Source organism: Cynara cardunculus (genome assembly GCF_001531365.2).
Source record: "Cynara cardunculus var. scolymus isolate 2C chromosome LG 15, CcrdV1, whole genome shotgun sequence".
NCBI lineage: Eukaryota > Viridiplantae > Streptophyta > Magnoliopsida > Asterales > Asteraceae > Cynara > Cynara cardunculus.
The window spans coordinates 2,970,585-2,989,932 of record NC_037542.1 but is presented as its reverse complement, the minus strand read 5'-3'; the positions used below and the strand labels follow the sequence as shown (position 1 = coordinate 2,989,932).

Here is a 19,348-nt window from a genome sequence, read left to right as displayed (position 1 = left end):
ATTTTTTATATTTAAAATAAGATGTTTATTTTGTATTTGATTATGTTTATCTGCAATTAGTTACACGAATTCAAATATGGAGCTTTAATAAGTTGTATTTACGCACAATCTACTTGTAATCTTGAGTTTTAAGTAATATGCATTAATAAACTGTATTTTACGCATAAAAAGTAGTTTTTAAGAGTTTTTGTCAAATGTTTTATAATATAGTATAGATTATTTTTTTATATAATTTAATTTAAGTTTAATAATGAAATAATTTATTTTTGGTTTAATAATATAACATTTTATAAAGATAATAATTAAGTATTCTAATAGAACTTAATGATTATCCTAATTATATTTTAAATATTTTATATTTAAAATGAGATGTTATCTTGTATTTGATTGTGTTTATCTGCAGTTAGTTACACGAATTCAGATATAGAGCTTTAATAAGTTGTACCTACGCACAATTTACTTGTAATCTTGAGTTTTAAGTAATATGTATTATTAAACAGTACTTTACGCATAAAAAGTGGTTTTTAAGAGTTTTTGTCAAATGATTTATAATATAGAATATATATTTTTATATATAATTTAATTTAAGTTTAATAATAAAATAATTTATTTTTGGTTTAATATTATAAATTTTATAAAGATAATAATTAAGTATTCTGTTAGAATTTAATGATTATATTAATTATTATATTTAAAATGAGATGTTTATCATGTATTTGATTGTGTTTATCTGCAGTTAGTTACACGAATTCAGATATGGGATGAAATCGGATAAGGATGAAATTGTTTAGGGATGAACGGATTTAAGAGTTTTACCCAAATGCTTTATAAGATAGCATAGATTTTGATACGTAAGATTTTAGCATATCAAAAATATTGAATGCTACAATTTATTGGGTAAGCGCTTACCTCGGTAAGAGTTGTCGTCCGCACTTACCGTGTAAGACTCTTCATTCTTCTCATCGCTCTTTACCCGGTAAATTTTTGGCCCTTTTCATATTCATCCAATGAGAAAATTTATCCGCTAAACACTTACCAAGTAAGTATTTAGTAAACGGCCCCTTAATTCATTAACCTTTAAATGAACAGCTAATTATCATAATAGTTTGCACTTATGTATTATGGCAGTTTGATACAACTTTCGAGGGAGGATTAAGAGGTTTTATAGTATGGTCGAGTGTGATACCTGCACAACAATCAGGATATTTGCTACACAAAATGTTGATTGCATCAGATTCCGAAGAAGTCCAATTGGATGTCCTTGTAGGTAATATCGATTATATGAACCACGAGTTGCTGTTCATAAGACGGAAAAAAATTAAGTTATAAAAACACACAAACACCTATATAGTAATAATTATAATAATAATGACGATGACGATGAAACATAAGACATAAAGACATAATTGTCATATATTGCACTGTTTAATGCGGGTTGTAAAAAATCGTGTGCGTATGATCGGTTTTTCAATCGCCACCCTTGTTATATTACTAAATGTGATATCGTTCGCTAAACCCGACCTTTCCAAAAAGATATTGAAAAATTTAGAGTAGTTCGATTAAATAAGAATTAGGACATATATAAATGGGAAACGCAAAAGATATATTTAATTAAATTTTGAACTAAATGGAGAATATAAGTACTCATACATACAGGCACGGTTTTGATTCGAACTCTATTTTAAGTACCGGTGAAGACGGTGTTGATAACTGTAACATTATATTTATGGAAGCACGTTCAAATAAAAACTACTCAATTTGTATAAACCGTGGAAACCTCATTCAAGCAATCATAATTTTTCATTTTGTTCATTTTTTTTGTAATTATGAGAGGTTGATTAACCATTTTTATTGTGGAGGGTGTTAATCTTGGATATTATCATCTTCATTATTTTAATTTTAAAGAAATACATGAAACAGTTTCATTAAAATTTCATTAAATATTATATGAAACAATTTCATAACCATATATGAAACAAATTCATCACAAAAAAGTATTATATGAAACAATTTCATAACCATATATGAAACAAATTCATCAAAAAAAGTATTATATGAAACAATTTCACAAGATTAAACAATTTCATGAAAATTTTTCATAAGATTAAACAATGATATCGACGTATGAGGGTGGTTTGTACGATTTTTACAAATGAGAGTGGTTTTCATTTGTTCGTTCCCCCTCTCTCTCTCTCTCTATATATATTTTATAATTAATTAGGTAATAAATTTGAATATGCCATTTACCATAAACTCGTATTGTTTTTCTCTTAAACCGTTAATAATATCAGTTCATATATTACACATGTATATGTTTTCTATTTATTAATTCTATTTAAATAAACTGATTTTTTCTTTCGTCATAAGGGTTGTTTGGCATTGCTTATTTGAAATAACTTATGTTTTTCTAGAAAAGTGTTTATCAACTTATTTTAAGTTAGAATGATTTAACTTATTCAAAAACTTTTTATTACCGGTTTGACACCGGTATAAACTATTTATCCAAACATTCAAAAGTGTTTATTATCGGTGGCACACCAAAATAAGTCAATAAATTATATTTATAAGTAATCCCAAACATCCTCATAAGTCACTTAAGGTTCAATTTATTTATAACAATTATATCATATGATGTTGGGTGTTTTGTTCTAATTATTTGATATTATCTCAATTGTTTTACTCCTTTAAAATAAATTCTAAATAAAGTAATTGGACCGATATGAAACATGGGCTTTAGCCCATTTAAATATCAAGTTTTACTAAAATTACAAAAGAGCTACATGAACCACATATTATGTGACCAAGTCCATAAGATAGAGAGTATGGATATAATTCGATTCACATGTGATTAATCTGGGCAAAACCAAACCAAACCAAACCATTCATCGGACATATTGTTGAATGTAATCTAATATGAACATAGAAAAAACTGAATAGAGAGACGAGAGAGTATTTTGTATTAAACTGGAATGAACAATGGTACGACCTATTTGTTAGTTTGTTAATCCGACAATACTCCCCACGAAGACGAGCATGAAGAGTAGATGTTCTTCAAAACCATCTTGGATGCCTTAGCTCGATATTCAATTTTCAGTGGATGACCACGAGACTGTTTAGCTCGATATCCAATGGATGACCAAGAGACTCTTGGTTGTTTCTTTGATCTCCAAGATTTTCCCAAGAACACACAAAATCAAGTAACGGGTCTCCGAGTATCTGTGCACTTTCCTGGTCGGAGTCGCCATATGCTTAGAGAACACATTTGAGGAAAACACCCCACATCTCAGTTGTTGCTTCAAGTATATAACCAAATGACGAGCCATTTTCAGATGAGGAAGTTGCCATGGACTGAGATAGCTTTTGCAGAGCAAACTATATATATATATATATATATATATATATCTGAAAGCGTAATATTGAGATATAATGACCTCCCAATTAAAACGACGATATCGATGGGTCTATTAATATTTCACCATTTTTATCATTCAGAGAGACATTAGGATCTATAGGTGCAGTGCAGTAGCTGGTCTTCACCCTCAATAAACCAATACCTTCGGAGATTTGTAATGCATATTATTGCTGAGGTATTGAAATTCGTTATACTGATCTTGCAACTTCTAAACCAAAAAAAAAAAAAAATCTCTCAAGAGCCAAGGTCCTTGAGTTTAAATGTATTGATCATCCGCGTACACCAGTAATGCATGTCCATTGCCCTTATAAAACACTGAGTTATCCGCTTGGGACTTATGAAATCCAATAGATACCATGAATTCTGAAAATTTGGTATTTCATTGTCTCAAGACTGGTTTTAAACCATATATAAAACGTGTGTAATCTACAACATATTACTTAATCATTACGTGAGGACTCCCCCCCTAAAAACGGAGTAACCATGATAGATGTCCATATATACTTCCTGATGAAGAAGATTGGTTTTAAATGAATGATTTGACTTGATTAAAACTATGTACAGAGATTGCGATCTTGGTACCCCCGACGCAACTGCCGTGCCGTCTCTAGTAGGAGAATTGGTGTCGATTTGAACTTTCAGAATCGATAATAATGTTTAATTCCAAGACACATTACAATTTTACAACTCTTTATCCAAAAGTAAGAAAGATTTGGAAAAAGGATAAATCTGTCATTCTTGCAACAACGTTGTAATATTTATAAGAATGATGGTTTACATCAATAAACCAAACAAAGTGATTGAAAGAAAAGTTGAATGATTATGCCCCCAGAAGAACACTCGTACAAATTCAAAATCGTGCTTTCATATCTTCGTTATTTGTCGAAACTTTTTGCTCATCGGCATCTCGAACAAGTATACCAAAACACGAGTTGATAAGCGAGAAGAAAAGAAAACATACCGATGTTTGCAGGTCAATGGTATATGCTACATTGAAGAAATATATCTATCTGTCTGTCTATCTGTCTGCTACGATGGAACTCCGTAACCATGCTTACACATCAACCCCAACACCCGATGAAATTTATGCCTGTAACCTTCTTCCTGTTCCGAGTAGGCCTTGTATAATATATAAAGTGTTCTTTTTGAGTACCCATAGTTAAACTTCTCCATTTCAATAACAACCTGTTCCATTTCCTGTAAGCGTTTCTCTGACGACAACATCACCATAAGCCCATGATACAGCGACCGATAAATTCTCCACCCTGAATCCTCTGCACGCTTTATGAATTTCGCCAACCGCTCCACAGCATTGTTTCTAAAATAACTTCCAGCGATACAGCGCATGATTTTCACAGTGTTCACACTTGTGTTATGCTCAAATGCCTCGTCTATTGACCTATCCATTTCGTCAACCAAATTTTCTTCTGCGTATACCCTAATAAGTAGCACATTTAACCACGGTCTGTACTCGTTCTCAGGGATTAGTCTCATTAGTTCTTCAATCCTTTTGACTCTATGTGTATAACTACTACTACAGTATGCACATATCATAGCTCTTATTAGAGAAATATGCTTTTCACGAACATGCGATCCCACCATTTCATAAATCTCTTCCATTTTCTCCAAATTACCTGAATGCGCATACCCACGAAGCATTAGCAAGTGCGTACTGAGATCAGGGTATACGGATCCCGTCTCCATCATCGTATGGTAAGTATTCTCCATACTATCCCACATCCAAGCAGTGAGATAACCGGCAATCATGTTGTTGTATGTGTTCAAATCAGGGGAGATATTCAAATCTTTCATTTCTTGGAACACCGACTCCATTTGATCTGTAAGAACCCTTTGGCCAAAAAGTGATATGAGCATGTTAAACGTAACTGATGTGGGGCAGCAGTTGATATCTTGCCTTAAATCACGATAAACCGACTGGCATTTCTCACTGAGGCCATTATACATATAAGCACCCATGAGGGCATTGTAAGTAGAAACATTCTTGATCCGATTGGTTGCAGCTTCCATGAAAATTTCAACGGCTAGATCTACATTCTTCATTCTACCCGCGATTTTAATGCCTTTCACATACTCTTCTGATGATATAGGCCTCCTATTATCTCCTCGTCTCCTTCTCCAATTGAAAACCTATGGATTTACAAGGTAAGTGATTACGACAAAGATGAATCTAAAAATTTGGGCAATCCCTTTCAGCTACTTCATATGTCAAATTCCAATTGACATCAACAGAACAAAAGGGAACTCTTTTCAAAATACAACTAGCTTAATAATTCCAATCAGGCATAAGCAGATTAACTATCTTTCCCCAATTAACTGATTGGGCATAATAAGAAAAATGATCACTATACCTTGATAGCCAAACTTGGAGAAGATTCCTCCAATAACCTGAGAAGCTCAAGCAAAGCAGCACCATCAGAATACATCTTGAACAAGTTCCACCCCTCAACTTCCAAAAATGTTTCAAACGAGGTCTCATCTTTCACATTCTTCATCAATTCATCTCTGAATACAGAAACTTGTTCAATCAATGCTTCTTTAGCTCGCACCTCAGCGTATACCCATTTATTGGCGAATTGTGCATACAAATCCATAATGGGTTTGGATGAAGATTCGGATTCTTCGGTAGAAAACCATCGGGCCGAGGTGGGTTTGGGGTCAGGTATTGTTGTTGGATCCGTTAGGCGTTTAGATAAATAAAATCTATGGTGGAAATACTGTAGCTCAGATCTTGCTGCTGCTATATCAGATATTTTAAACACCCTCCTCATCTTTACCTGAAGCCGAGGAGATTGTTTGATAGATCCTGAAAGATTTAAGTGACTAAAATGGTTAAGAGGCTCTATATGATTTATTGCAAAATGAAAAATGGTTGTTCGATGAGTGTTCCAAATAGGTGGCCTGAATGACAGAAAATTGCCATTTTAACCCTTGATACAATTTAGTGTTGAACAAAATATGACTGTTTGATAAGTGTTCTGAATTAATATATCACCTTGTAAATATAAATAACATTAATAGTTTCAGCACAATTCTTAATTTGAATAACATTAGTTTTTCAAGTTATAAATCAAACAAAAACAGTCATATTTTAAATGATAACATTAATAGAAACATATATATCATATCGATCCAAAAAAACATAACATTAGTTTTTCAAGTTATAAATCAAACAAAAACATAACAGTCAAAACATAATAGTTTCAGCACAATTCTTAATTTGAAGCATATAACAATAATTGATTCGCAATCCGATCACATAATTTTAAATGATTTACGCTTTGATACAAATAGAAGGAAATTTTGCAATGGTTTCTAATGATTTATGCAAGGGAAACAACGAGAATGTTTTAACAAGAGATTTAAATAGTCCACTTTTCTTCAATCATGACATTTTTATGAGCTCATAATTCAATTTATAAATACAGAAGACCAAGAATATGCATAGTAAAATAAATTTGGGAAGGGAAGGTCTCAATCATGCTGGTGATATTATAATTATACATGCCATGGAAAAGTCTACCTCCTAATTGAGAACTTCTCTAGTTGCAAATTCTTCACCTTGTTGCTTGTATGCCTCAAGTTACAGATCTTTGAAATTCTTCTCTATGTACCTACAGGAAGCACTTTGAATAAGAAAGTATAGAGATGTTCTTGAATGTAGGTCTGCTATCGACAAAATTATAGATACACTCTCTATGGCATAGTTGCGGCTGTTTTTTGAAGCCATTGATCGCTTTTGAAAGCAGTATAGCATATTTGGACAATCATTGATCGTTTCAAATACCTAATAGGATCATATGTCTTGTATGCACTAAACTATGCAATAAGAAACCCATTTACCAGCCACTAAACACAAAATTCAACCCAAGAACCACCCAATAAACACAACATTAAACCCAAGAACCTGCCACTAAGCACACCATTGACTGTAGATTCATATATGTTAAAGCTGTAAACTGAGTGCAGATTCAAAAACAATGGCATACCACACCTCAATTCCTTGAGATGACAGTCTCCAGTTCAGGGGCAGACCCACTTTAATAGATACGGTGGCCTTGCAGATACTTCTAAAAACATTTTAGAAACAAATCCCATGTTTGTAAAACAGAGGAAGCACACACTTTTAGAAACAATCAACAGAAGCTTAGGTGATGTGGGGTGGGGTAGCATGGAAAACCACTCAACAACTATAACTGACTTGAACTAAAGTTAACTTCCTGAAAGTGTGCTAACTGAAATTACTATAGGTACTGCTTAACATCCTCTTGGTTAAAATATTTTTGCCCATTTTGGAGAAGTTTTAGCGTATAAAGGACCAGCTATTTTTCCCAGATTTTTTAGAAAAGGTCTTGGGGGGTTCTTTTCATCTACATCTATCCCGATGAGCCGTCTATCGATTCATTGCAATTGATGTTTGATCCCGAAGAGAAGGAAGATATCTTCAGAAAGTGGTTTTTGTGATCCGATCAAGAATCAAACTTATTTAAACGTTCCGACTCTATTAGGGACATACAAGACCACAAAACAACAAAAACTCTACAAAGACCTATATCGCTCATTGATCAATCAAAGAGAGATTCAACAACCGAAAGAAAGATCGATTCTAGCAAACCAACCGAATCGCTGCCTTTAAGAGGCCACTTTTGGGCAACCTTCTCAACTACTAAGAGATCCATTTGAGGAACATGGGGACTAATTGAAGTAATGAGCCTCCCAATATTAATAATACTGGGTAATGAAATTTGCATGTTGTTCACTGCTGCTGCATTATAATTAACAGTACCAATTTCACTATCGATTCCCCCAAAGAAAAGAAAAAGAGAAGGTTTGTGTACATTACAGATGTTCTTTGACAAACAAAGATTATGGATCTTTTTGGCATTACCTTGGTCAGAATGTGTGCAAGATGAGTTCTTGAAGGGGTAACAAACTAACAATATTCGCCCTTGTTGTATCTTTTCTCAAACAAAGTGGCAATTTGTTTCAGTGTGCTCTGTAAGTGCATATTCAACAAGATTTAATGAAAGGACAATAGCTAGTTTGCTGTCATCAGTAATTTGGGATAGATAGTCACAATGACCAACATCAAATTAAAAGATGGACGACAACATGATCATAAGTGTAAAGTGTTGTTTGTTGCTTCTATTTCAGATAAGTTCTTTGTATTCTTAACAAACTAATATCAAGTAAACAACAAATCCCTTTCACAAATATAATACAAGATTGAAGACATGGTATTCTTCACAATGTTTACCAACTTTCCTATGATAGAATGGAAAATTCTACCTAAAAACTATGAATAATGATTACAAAGGTAGGTTCTATACCAATTGATCAAGAAACTGTCTGTATACTCAGAAATGTATCTCCTAAGATTATGAATCGTAATTTGTTTCACTTTAGAACAAATTAACACAAACCCACCTCAATATTCCCCTGGAAATTCAAAACACTCAGAAACCCAACTCAGATTTTCCCCTCAAAATTCAAGTTTATCCAAAAGATTTAACTTTTTGCACTAATCCAGACAAACCGACTTTAGAATCACAAATATTCAACACTCAATTGGTTGTACATTACAAGTAGCTCATGCATAGCAAACAATTTTGGAACTGTTTTTGCACATATTTAACTGCTGTTCAGCAGCTCATTGCTGCTGTCCAGTTTTACTTTTTTGCTAAATCCAAACATGAAATACTTTACATAATGGCAAGGTAACAAGGGTTTCTACAAGATAGCAACCAAGAAGTGAACAGAACCAAGATAGCAATATGAAGCAAAGAGAACCTACAAAAGGAAATACACAACAACCAAGATGGCAACATTAATCAAGCTTCCATCATACATTCTACTTCAAAGCGAACATGTGTTGTTCATTGATGAATTTTATCAAACAGTTGGTGCTCATAAAAACACTTTGATATCATGAGTGATACCTACTTCGTGAGGATTACTCAATAACCATGGATTCCTTGCAAGATTCAACAGAAAGCTAAAATCTGCCAAGTGATTAAACATTTAATAGCTAACGCAATAATCAGATATCCCTTTGAAGACTGCCTAGTAATTAAACACTTTCAAGTTTCAATAACACTAATAATTAACTAAATAATCATGGATTCCTTGTAAGACTGCCAAGGATAAAATATTGAACACTTTCAAGTTTCAATCCAATACCATCAAAGCAATAATTTTGATGATCTGCAATAGATTTGTAAATGATTGGAGGATGGAATATTGAAATATTACAATGACAAATTGACAATCACACAACACAAACACCAAAATACSAGGTAATTTTCAWTTATTTTATGAATTAAACTCTAGAAATATCTAATTTCAACTTACCAATCGATCATAACCTTGACTCTGACAGTCGAGAACTCGAGATGGAGAGATTCTATTCTGAGTTTTGGGCGACTCKGTTTCTGTTTCATTGAGGGTCCAGATTAGACAGGGCCACAAACCGGACTCGGCCCGGCCCAAAAGATCCTGGACTGAAATGAAACCGTAACAATCCGGATTGGGAACGGTTACATCGAAAATACTAAGGTCCGGTTAAAAATACTTATAACCAGTTACAATAACCGGTCCCGGTCCCGTGCCGGGTCCAAACTAGTCATATATTAAAGAACATTTACTTTTTGATAAATTTTTAAAAATATTTTAATGTTATTCTAATATATTTTAAAATATTTAATTARGACAATCAAATACACTTAAAAAATACRTTMTATTGTAGTTTTATAATTGRTTTTCAATCAAATACACTTAAAAATTACATTTTATTATAGTYTTATAATTAGTTTTCAATCAAATACACTTAAAAAATATGTTTTATTGTAAATTTGTAATTTGATTTTCAATCAAATACACTTAGAAAGCTAAAAATACATATATAAATACATTTTTTTTTGAAAAATAATTGGGCCGGCCCTAGGCCGAGCGTGTAATCGATCCCAAACCGGTCCAGGGTCGGGCCTTGTTTTTGGATGAAAACCATAACCGGTCCCTAACTGTCGATCCCAAACTGGTCCCAATCAGTCTCAGACYGGATCAGTCCTAAACCGGTCTCGGTCCCAATCTCGATCCTCTGCCGGTAACCGGAGGGTCGTGCCCACTTGGCCATCTCTAGTCCAGATTACACAAGGAAATTTGGAATTGGGCTTAAATTTTTTATTGTTAAACGTCTGGATGGGCCAATCCTAATAACACAAGCCTTTACACCATGGATCTAAATATCGGCAAAATTTGAAATTAAATTACCATTTTTGATTTTGCAAATATATGTTTTAGGGGTTGTTTGTTTACCTCTTAATGATACCATTAAGAGGTAAGGGTCTGATTCGGTCAGACATTTTCTTGTTTGGATAGGTTTTAAAAAATGTCTGAATCATACAGAGTCTCTTAATCATCCTGACCACTTAATCATTCTACACTAAACCATTCAGCAACTGTCAAACAGCCCCTTAATTGAGGTTGGTTCAGAGGCTGAGCTATATAAATTTGAAGTAGATAAATTTGGGCCTTAAACTTTTTTGCTTCCTATTCAAATACCAAAACTTAAATGCTAATAGACGGATCTAACACTTACGATTTAGAAAAGAGAAACGATATAACACCCAACGTATCTACAAAAGGATGATATGGAGATTACCCTTTTGAATTTTTGGGGTTGATGCATGTACATGAGGAGACCCAATATCATAAACATTTAAAATCAATATTTTTAATAAACCTTTAGCAAGTTTTTTTTTAAAGTATATAATATTTATATACGACAAATGCAACAAATAAACTCATGCATCCTCCTCACCTATGGTGAGGTTTGAACCCCTGACTTTCTAGAAGGCCAAAGGCTTTCTTGTAGGTTTTATTCTTTCTTAAGGTAAATAAATTGATAATAAACATAAATGGAGGAGTTTAGATGGCGAGAGATCTGTTGGCGAAAAAGGAGGACGGAGGATGGTGGCTGGAGAAAAGTGGCTGACGATGGAGGTGTAATATGAGTCTGGATTTTATTTAATAAATGATGTGGATATATGTAATCTTAATTTTTTTTATTCTTTTGCCACGTTATTTTGAAAGTTTCGGTTACTTTCTGAGTTGGTAAAGGAGGCCCTTAGTAATTAATTTTTATATCCAATATTTGAATTAAATTTTATTTTTTATTATGATAATTTTTTTATGATTGTAACAACCCATAATTTTATATAACATCACATAATTACATTTGTATATAACCATATATTTTATATATATCATGAAATACAAATTTACAAAATTGGTCCCAATATATACAAAAACTAAATTACAAAAGTAGCTAACAAACTTTTTCACATAATCCCAGTACAAGACTTGTATACATAACAAGTAATCAGGAACAAATAACATCAAATCGTACCAAAATCTACATGCAAACAATAATAAATTCTTCATAATTTCCTCTTCCCCTTATCATCCGATTGTATCCAACATGTAATGCACATTTTAAAACACCAAAATGAGGGTTAGACCATGAGGTCTAGTGAGAAATTTCTTTGATTGTTATTAAGGGGTGAAAATCACAAAAACACTTTTATAAATTTCATATTTGTATAAATAACAAATAAACATAGTTTTATCAAACAAACCTCTTTTATCGCATCAAAATGATGAGACAATAGCCATTTATCGCGTCAAATAATCAAATATACCCTTTATCGCGTCAAATAATCAAATATACCCTTTATCGCATAACATATAAACTTGTCGCATCATATAGATAAAACCATAATTTTCTCGCATCACATGGGTGAGACAACCCCATTTCCTCACAACATACAAGTGTGAGGAACCATCTATCGCATCCAATGTATGCGATAAACACAGTTTGATGCGACAAAACTCCCTTCTTGCATCACAAGGGTGCGACAAAACTCCCTTCTTGCATCACAAGGGTGCGACAAAATCAACTCATCGCATCAATAGAATGCGATAACCCAAGTCATCGCATCACACATGTGCGATAACTCAAAGTCATCGCATCATAAAGATACGACAACAGTTTGTCATATGATCAAAATCCCAGTTTTCACATATAGATGATTATGCCACCCTTATCCCATAATACCCCTCTCCTGATTATGTCACCCTTATCCCAAAATATACATCTCCTGATTATGCTACCTTTATTGGTCTATTCCAATAATTTGATATTAACATATCAAAATACAATATTATGCTAAAAATGGCATAATGGCAGTTTTAGAACACCCCACATATAGAACCATATGGTTCTTGTTCAAACATAGTAAGATGAAAGTTTATAAAATAAAACCCACCTTATGATCACAAAGAGATGCAAATATGAAGATGAAAATTGACAACAATTATCCAGTACAAGAACCACAAAAATCAGCTTCTACTTACTTCCTCTTTTGGTTTTGTTTTCTCAGCTCCAAAACACACAGTAAAAACTCCTTTTTGTTTTTTCCTTCTTTCTTTTCTTTTTACCATCCCAAGGAGATATAACAAATATCTCAACTAATAGGAATAAACAAGTAATGAGGTGGTGATAATCAAAATAAACAGCTCAAGTTACCACCTTTATTCAAAAACAACCCCGGACTTTATAACCGATAAACCCAATTATCATATTATCCTTCCTCAAAAGAACTCCATTTTGGAATTCATTCAATCAAACAACTGAGGATATTTAGCTCTCATCTTAGATTCTAGTTCCCAAGTAGCTTTTTGACCCTTATGAAAACGCTACTATACTTTCACCAGATTGATTTCTTTATTCCTCAATATCTTTGTCTTCTAGTCAGTGACGGCCTCCGAGGTTTCCATGAAGTTCAACTTATTATCAATCTGAACCTCAGGTAGTGGCACGACCATATTTGGATCAGTAAACACTTTCACAAGTTTGAAACATGTAAAGTATTGTGAATAGCCTTAAGTTCTTTAGGCAACTCTAACTGATACGCTACTGTACCAACCTTTTACAAATTCTGAACGACCTAATATATATCTTGGACTGAGCTTATCACTCTTCCTAAATCGTACAATACCCTTTCACGGAGAAACTTTTAACATCACAAAATCTCCTTCCAGGAACTCAATCGATTTTCGGCGTCTGTCAGCATAACTTTTCTATCGGTCCTGAGTTGTCTTTATTCTTTCTCGGATTTGATCTATATTTTCAGTTGGTATCCGAACCAACCAACTGTTTTCCCCCACCTCCTTCCAACATAACGACTTTCTGCACTTTCTACCATACAAAATCTCATACAATGCCGCTTGGATGCTGGAATGACAACTGTTATTATAAACAAATTCAATCAAAGGTAAATGATTCTCCCAAGATCCCCAAACGTCGATGACACAAGCTCTCAACATGTATTCGAGGATTTGATTTGTTCTTTCACTCTGCCCATCTGTCTAAGGGTGATACACTGTATTTAGCCGAATCTGAGATCCCATGGCTCTCTAAAAGCTCTTCCAAAACTTTGAGGTAAATTTACTGTCCTATTTAAAATGATTGAGAAGGGAACACAATGACGAGTCACTATTTCCTTGATATAAATCTTCACAAGCCTTTCTAAAGGATAATTCACTTTAATCGGTAGACAGTGTGAAGATTTCGTTAGCCGATCTACATTAACCCATATGGCATCATATTCTTTTGGAGTTCACGGTAGCTTTATGATAAAATTCATTGTGATATGATCCTATTTCTACATAGGAATTTCCAAAGACTGCAAATTCCCATATGGTCGTTGATGTTCAATCCTTAGTTGTAGACACGTTAAACATCCCTCCATGTATTTTGCAATATCTTTCTTCAATCCTGGGCACCAATAGAATGGTTTTAGACCTTTGTATATTTTATTGGTACATGGATGAATAAAGTATCAAGATTTGTAACTTTTGTCTAAAATTAGTTTACGGTTATTCCTAAAATGTGGAATCTAGATTCTATCCTGGAAACATAGAATTCATCTATCGTTCTTCGTCAGGGTTACTAATATTCCTTCAAAATCTCGTTAAGAATGTTAGGGATTCAGTTTGCTCTTAACGCAGTGGCTTTAATCATTTCACTCTTTTCTTTTCTATTAAGCACGTCAGCCACCACATTAGCCTTCCAGAGGTGATAAAGAATTTTGTAATCGTAATCGTTCACCAGTTCGATCCATCATCTTTGCCGCATGTTTAATTCCTTCTGGTTAAATAAATGTTGAAGACTTTTATGATTAGTGTCAATCTGACATTTACTCCCTAATAGATAATGCCTCCAAATCTTTAAAGCAAAAACGAAGACAATAAGCTTCATATCATGCATAGGGTACTATTTCTCGTGATTCTTCAACTGTCTGGAAGCATATGCGATAAATTTCCCCTGCTGTATCAATACACATCCCAGACCCAACTTCGAAGCATCACTGTATACCACAAAATCTTTCGACCCATATGGTAGCGATAATATCAGAGCCCTGCATAATCAATCTTTTAAGAACTGGAAAGCTTTAATCTGATCCTCTCCCCATTCATACTTAACGCTCTTCCTCGTCAGTTTGGTCAAAGGTGTTGCAATATGTGAGAAATCTTGAATAAGTTTTCGACAATACCCCGCTAAACCAAAAAAACTACGGATTTCAGTGCGTGTTCTCGGTACTTGCCATCTTTCAATAGCCTCAATCTTTGCAGGATCAACTTTTATCCCTGCTTTAGAAACAATGTGACCCAAAAATTGGACTTCTCTTAACCAAAATTCACACTTGGACAACTTTGCATACAATTTCTCCTTCTTTAACAGTTCGAGAGTTAGACGAAGATGTTCGACATGCTTAGCTTCTGATTGTGAGTATATAAGAATATCATCAATAAATACAATAACAAATTTATCAAGATATTCTTTACATACCCTATTCATTAAATCCATGAATAATGCTGGAGCATTAGTTAAACCGAACGACATGACTAGAAACTCATGATGCCCATATCTAGTTCAGAACACAGTTTTAGCAATATTTTATTCTCTGACTTTCAACTGATGATGATCGCAAATCGATTTTGGAGAAGTAACTGATCCCAACTAATTAATCAAATAAGTCATCGATTCTTGGCAAATGATATTTACTCTTTATAGTCAGTTTATTTAATTTTCGATAGTTGATACACATTCTCAACGTCCCGTCTTTCTTTTTGACAAATAAAACGGGAGCACCCCAAGGAGATGTACTCAGTCTGATAAACTCTTGTCAAGCAATTCTTTCAGCTGAGTCATTAACTCTCCTTTAATTCAAACGGTGCCACACGGTATGGTGCTCTGGCCACTAGTGCTGTCCGGGCGTTAGATCAATTCTAAATCAACAGATCAATCGGGAGCTAAACTAGTAAATTTATCAGGAAATACCTCAAGATATTCATAGAAGATTGAGATGGATTCATGTTTACCTTTTTCTTTCTTCATATCGACCATATAAGCCAGAACACTTTGGCATCCCTTCTGAACACACTTTCGAGCTTTCATAACAGATATCAGGCTGGTGTGATGATCCCGTCGATCACCATAAATCAAAATTGGCCCTTTCTCCGATAAATCAATACGTATCATCTTTTTATTACACACAATGCTGGCCTGATTCTCTAGCAACCAATCCATTCCCACTACTACATCGAATTCCCTTATCTGCATTCGGAATAAACGGATCAGTAACACACATCCCTTAACCTCAATTTGGCAATTATTAAACACATGAGTAACATATACTTGACTATTGTTAGCAGTATAACAACTAATGCATAGTCAAGGGCCATAGATTTCACATATAAATACCTAGCAAATAAAGAAGTTACAAACGAATACTTGGCACCGAAATAAAATAACACCTTTGCATATACTGAGTTTATAAGGAACGTACCTGTTACCACATTGGGAATTTCCTCTGCCTCCCCCTCGACATCTAAAAATATTGTCCCTAGCCCTATCAGATTCACCCCTCCTAATGTTGACTCCCACGAGTACCTAGAGTATTTCCACCAAGAGTCAATCTCAGATTCTTTAGCTGCGGACTATCCGACTTGATATGATCAGGAGAATTACAATGATAACAGTGTTGGGGCATCCGACAATTTTTGGACAAGTGCCCCGGTTCCCCACATTTGTAGCATTTTCTTTGTTCAAAATTATAGTCACCTTGGTGGACATGGTGGCATCTTTGACCCGCTGAACCGGACAATTTGTTTAAAAACAATTAGGACCCAAATAGATTATTAGAAGAATTAGAGTGTGGTTTTTGATTTTTGTGAGGTATATTGAAACTTGATTTTTTATGAATATCATCCGAATAGGGGCACATATTTAATTTTCTTTGTTTTCAAAGCTACTCGATTAATGGGCACCTTCGTTAGGATCTCTTCTATGTCGACTTTGTAGTCATGGCGTCCTACAGTTGGACTCGGTCCACCGGGTTAAGCTCAATTGTGGCTTCTTGAACTCGATCGTGGAGACTAAACGGATCTTATTGGCTAGAGGGCGGATGGATTGATCCTAGAATATTACCCACAAAACATATGACAGTGGTTAAATACACAGAGGACTCAGCTGTGTTTCTGCATGCCGGTCCAATGGTTCATCTGGCTTAGCCACCCCACGAACACTCGAATAGAAATTGACATACTTTGTTTATATTATGTTTTGAAGCAAAAAATTGTGAATCGTCTTGATTTTCTATGAATTTATTTTAATTGAATTGTACGTCTTCCACTTTGTTATTGTTGTTACCTCTTGTTGTTCTGAATTCATATTATAATATGTTCACTGAGCCCTATTCTCAACCGTGTTTCTTGTATTCTGATACGACGAGTTTGAAGTGACTAATAGTGGCGGGACTTGAGATCGATCCTGCAACTTTTGAGTTTTCAGACTTTTTTGCCTTAAAAAAACTATAAACAGTTTTTGAAACTTTAAATTTTGATTGGTAAAGCATGCATTGAAAGTTGTACTCTATGTTTGGAGTCTATTTGCAGCTCTGAATTAGTTATGACTTTATATAAGTCTCGTTAGTGACATCCCCATTCTAGACCATGAGGAAGAGAGATGTTACAATAATATAGGTTTTTTTTTAATTAACTTAATTTAATAATATTTATTCTATAATATGCTACATTAAATATTTTGAAAGTACATGTTGTAATGCGTCATAAGGCATCCAACTAGGTTGTAATGTGCCATATTGCTTGGAGCTTGTGTCCCGTTTTAGTCAACAAACATGGAGTAAATCTAGAGTCGTAGGGGTGGACTTACTAAGAAGGTCGTTGGTCCATGTACATCCGCTCCACCTTCCCAATGTGAAGGATTTTTTAGGGTTTTGTCAAGGGATTTAAAATGTCGTCCGTTGAACAAAAATCTAAGTAAAAGATTGCTAATGAAACAAAAATACATTTGTTGTCAGAGTTAGGAAGTATGCTGACAAAAGTGTATACGAAAAAATTGTTAATAATTCAAATTACTTTTACCGTTAGAATAATAAAAATATTTTTACCATCGGGTTTGACAAGACAACTGGTTAATGCAACATTTAGGTGCACGTTATATTAAATTCATCGGCAACAGTCTATTTTTGCCGACGAGATAGTGAAATTCGTTGGTAAAAAAGTCATTAAAGATGCTTTTGGCGGTGGATTTGTAAAGTCGGTAGTTTTTTGTATGAACCTAATCTTGTAAGATGGTTGTAATTTTAATATTTGACGATACATTCCGTACCTTGCGAAATGATGATCCTACATGTATTTCGTGTATATCTCATAATATCCTTTTATCAGTTAATGGAGATACTCTAAGCAGAATCAAAAGTGGCTCTAGTTTACGGTCAGATGAATAAACCGCCGGGAGCTCGTATGGGAGTTGGTTTGACTGCCCTAACTATGACATAAATATATTAAAGTAAGGAACAAATATATTAACACTAAAAATTAATAAGATTATGATTAAATAGAAAGCCATACAAATTTGTCCCATTCAAACTTATTACGTAATTAATAATTAAAAAATAAATAAAAAATATAAACATTGGGAGTACATCTTAAAATCAAATAGATTTTATTTATCCAAAATTAGATAATGTATAGAGATAATGATTGGAAATATCATCTTTTTTAAACTCAAAACTTAATTGTTTTAAAACAAAAACAATCGTTTCCCTAAAAATATAAAGGAAACTAAATCTCATGAAATTCATAATTTTGGATAAAGTTTTAATAAATACTTTACAAAAATAAATTCGTTTTTTATTCCCTATAAATATATACCTTAAAACCATGCAATTCGTAAGAAAAACCCATCAACATTACTCATAGTAATTAAGCTTCTATTTGCTATCTCTTAATTTTGTTTGATTAATTCAAAAAGCTAATTTATTTTATTAATGCAGGCCAATTGCATAAAGCTTGTGATTACTTGCATTCTGACGATCATCAGTATCTCACAATCTCAACCTATAACTGATGTAACTACTTTTGGAGCTATTGGAGATGGCATCACCGACGATAAATTGGTGACCATGCATACTCAAAACTCGTGCTTCAATGTAAAATCTATGCTTTCATTTTATGTTTTCTAATTTTCCACCTTTTCTAGGCGTTGCAAGATGCATGGAATGTAGCATGCAGTTCGACTGGAAATTTGATGCTACCTAGCGGAAACTTTCTTGTTGGACCAACGACCTTTCGAGGTCCATGCAAACCTAAAACTATGGTCGTCAATGTAAGTAAAAATAAAAAACACACACGTGTAAATTAGATACATTATTATGAGAAGAATAAACGAATTAGATATTGAAGTTGTACTTTTTTTAGTTTCATGGGATACATTTATGTGTTTGTAGGTCGTAGGGACTGTTAAGGCAATACCTAGGAAAGACTGGAACC

General features: G+C 33.7%; 1 protein-coding gene across 3 annotated transcripts; it reads right to left on the bottom strand.

The window, feature by feature from the left end:
* Positions 1-4,132: 4,132 nt before the first annotated feature.
* LOC112528242 (pentatricopeptide repeat-containing protein At2g30780-like) lies at positions 4,133-9,838 on the bottom strand. Of its 3 annotated transcripts, none has more exons than XM_025139221.1 (4): positions 9,782-9,838; positions 6,954-7,044; positions 5,782-6,236; positions 4,133-5,560 (listed from the first exon to the last, which is right to left on the bottom strand). In XM_025139221.1, the coding sequence occupies exons 3-4, from the start codon at positions 6,199-6,201 to the stop codon at positions 4,442-4,444; spliced, it is 1,539 nt and encodes a 512-aa protein (XP_024994989.1). In that variant the 5' UTR covers positions 6,202-6,236; positions 6,954-7,044; positions 9,782-9,838; the 3' UTR covers positions 4,133-4,441. The 3 variants fall into 3 exon arrangements, with proteins under 3 accessions (XP_024994989.1, XP_024994991.1, XP_024994990.1); XM_025139223.1 differs by having other exon boundaries at positions 6,992-7,044; positions 9,782-9,803; XM_025139222.1 differs by lacking the exon at positions 6,954-7,044 and having other exon boundaries at positions 9,782-9,813.
* Positions 9,839-19,348: the final 9,510 nt, after the last annotated feature.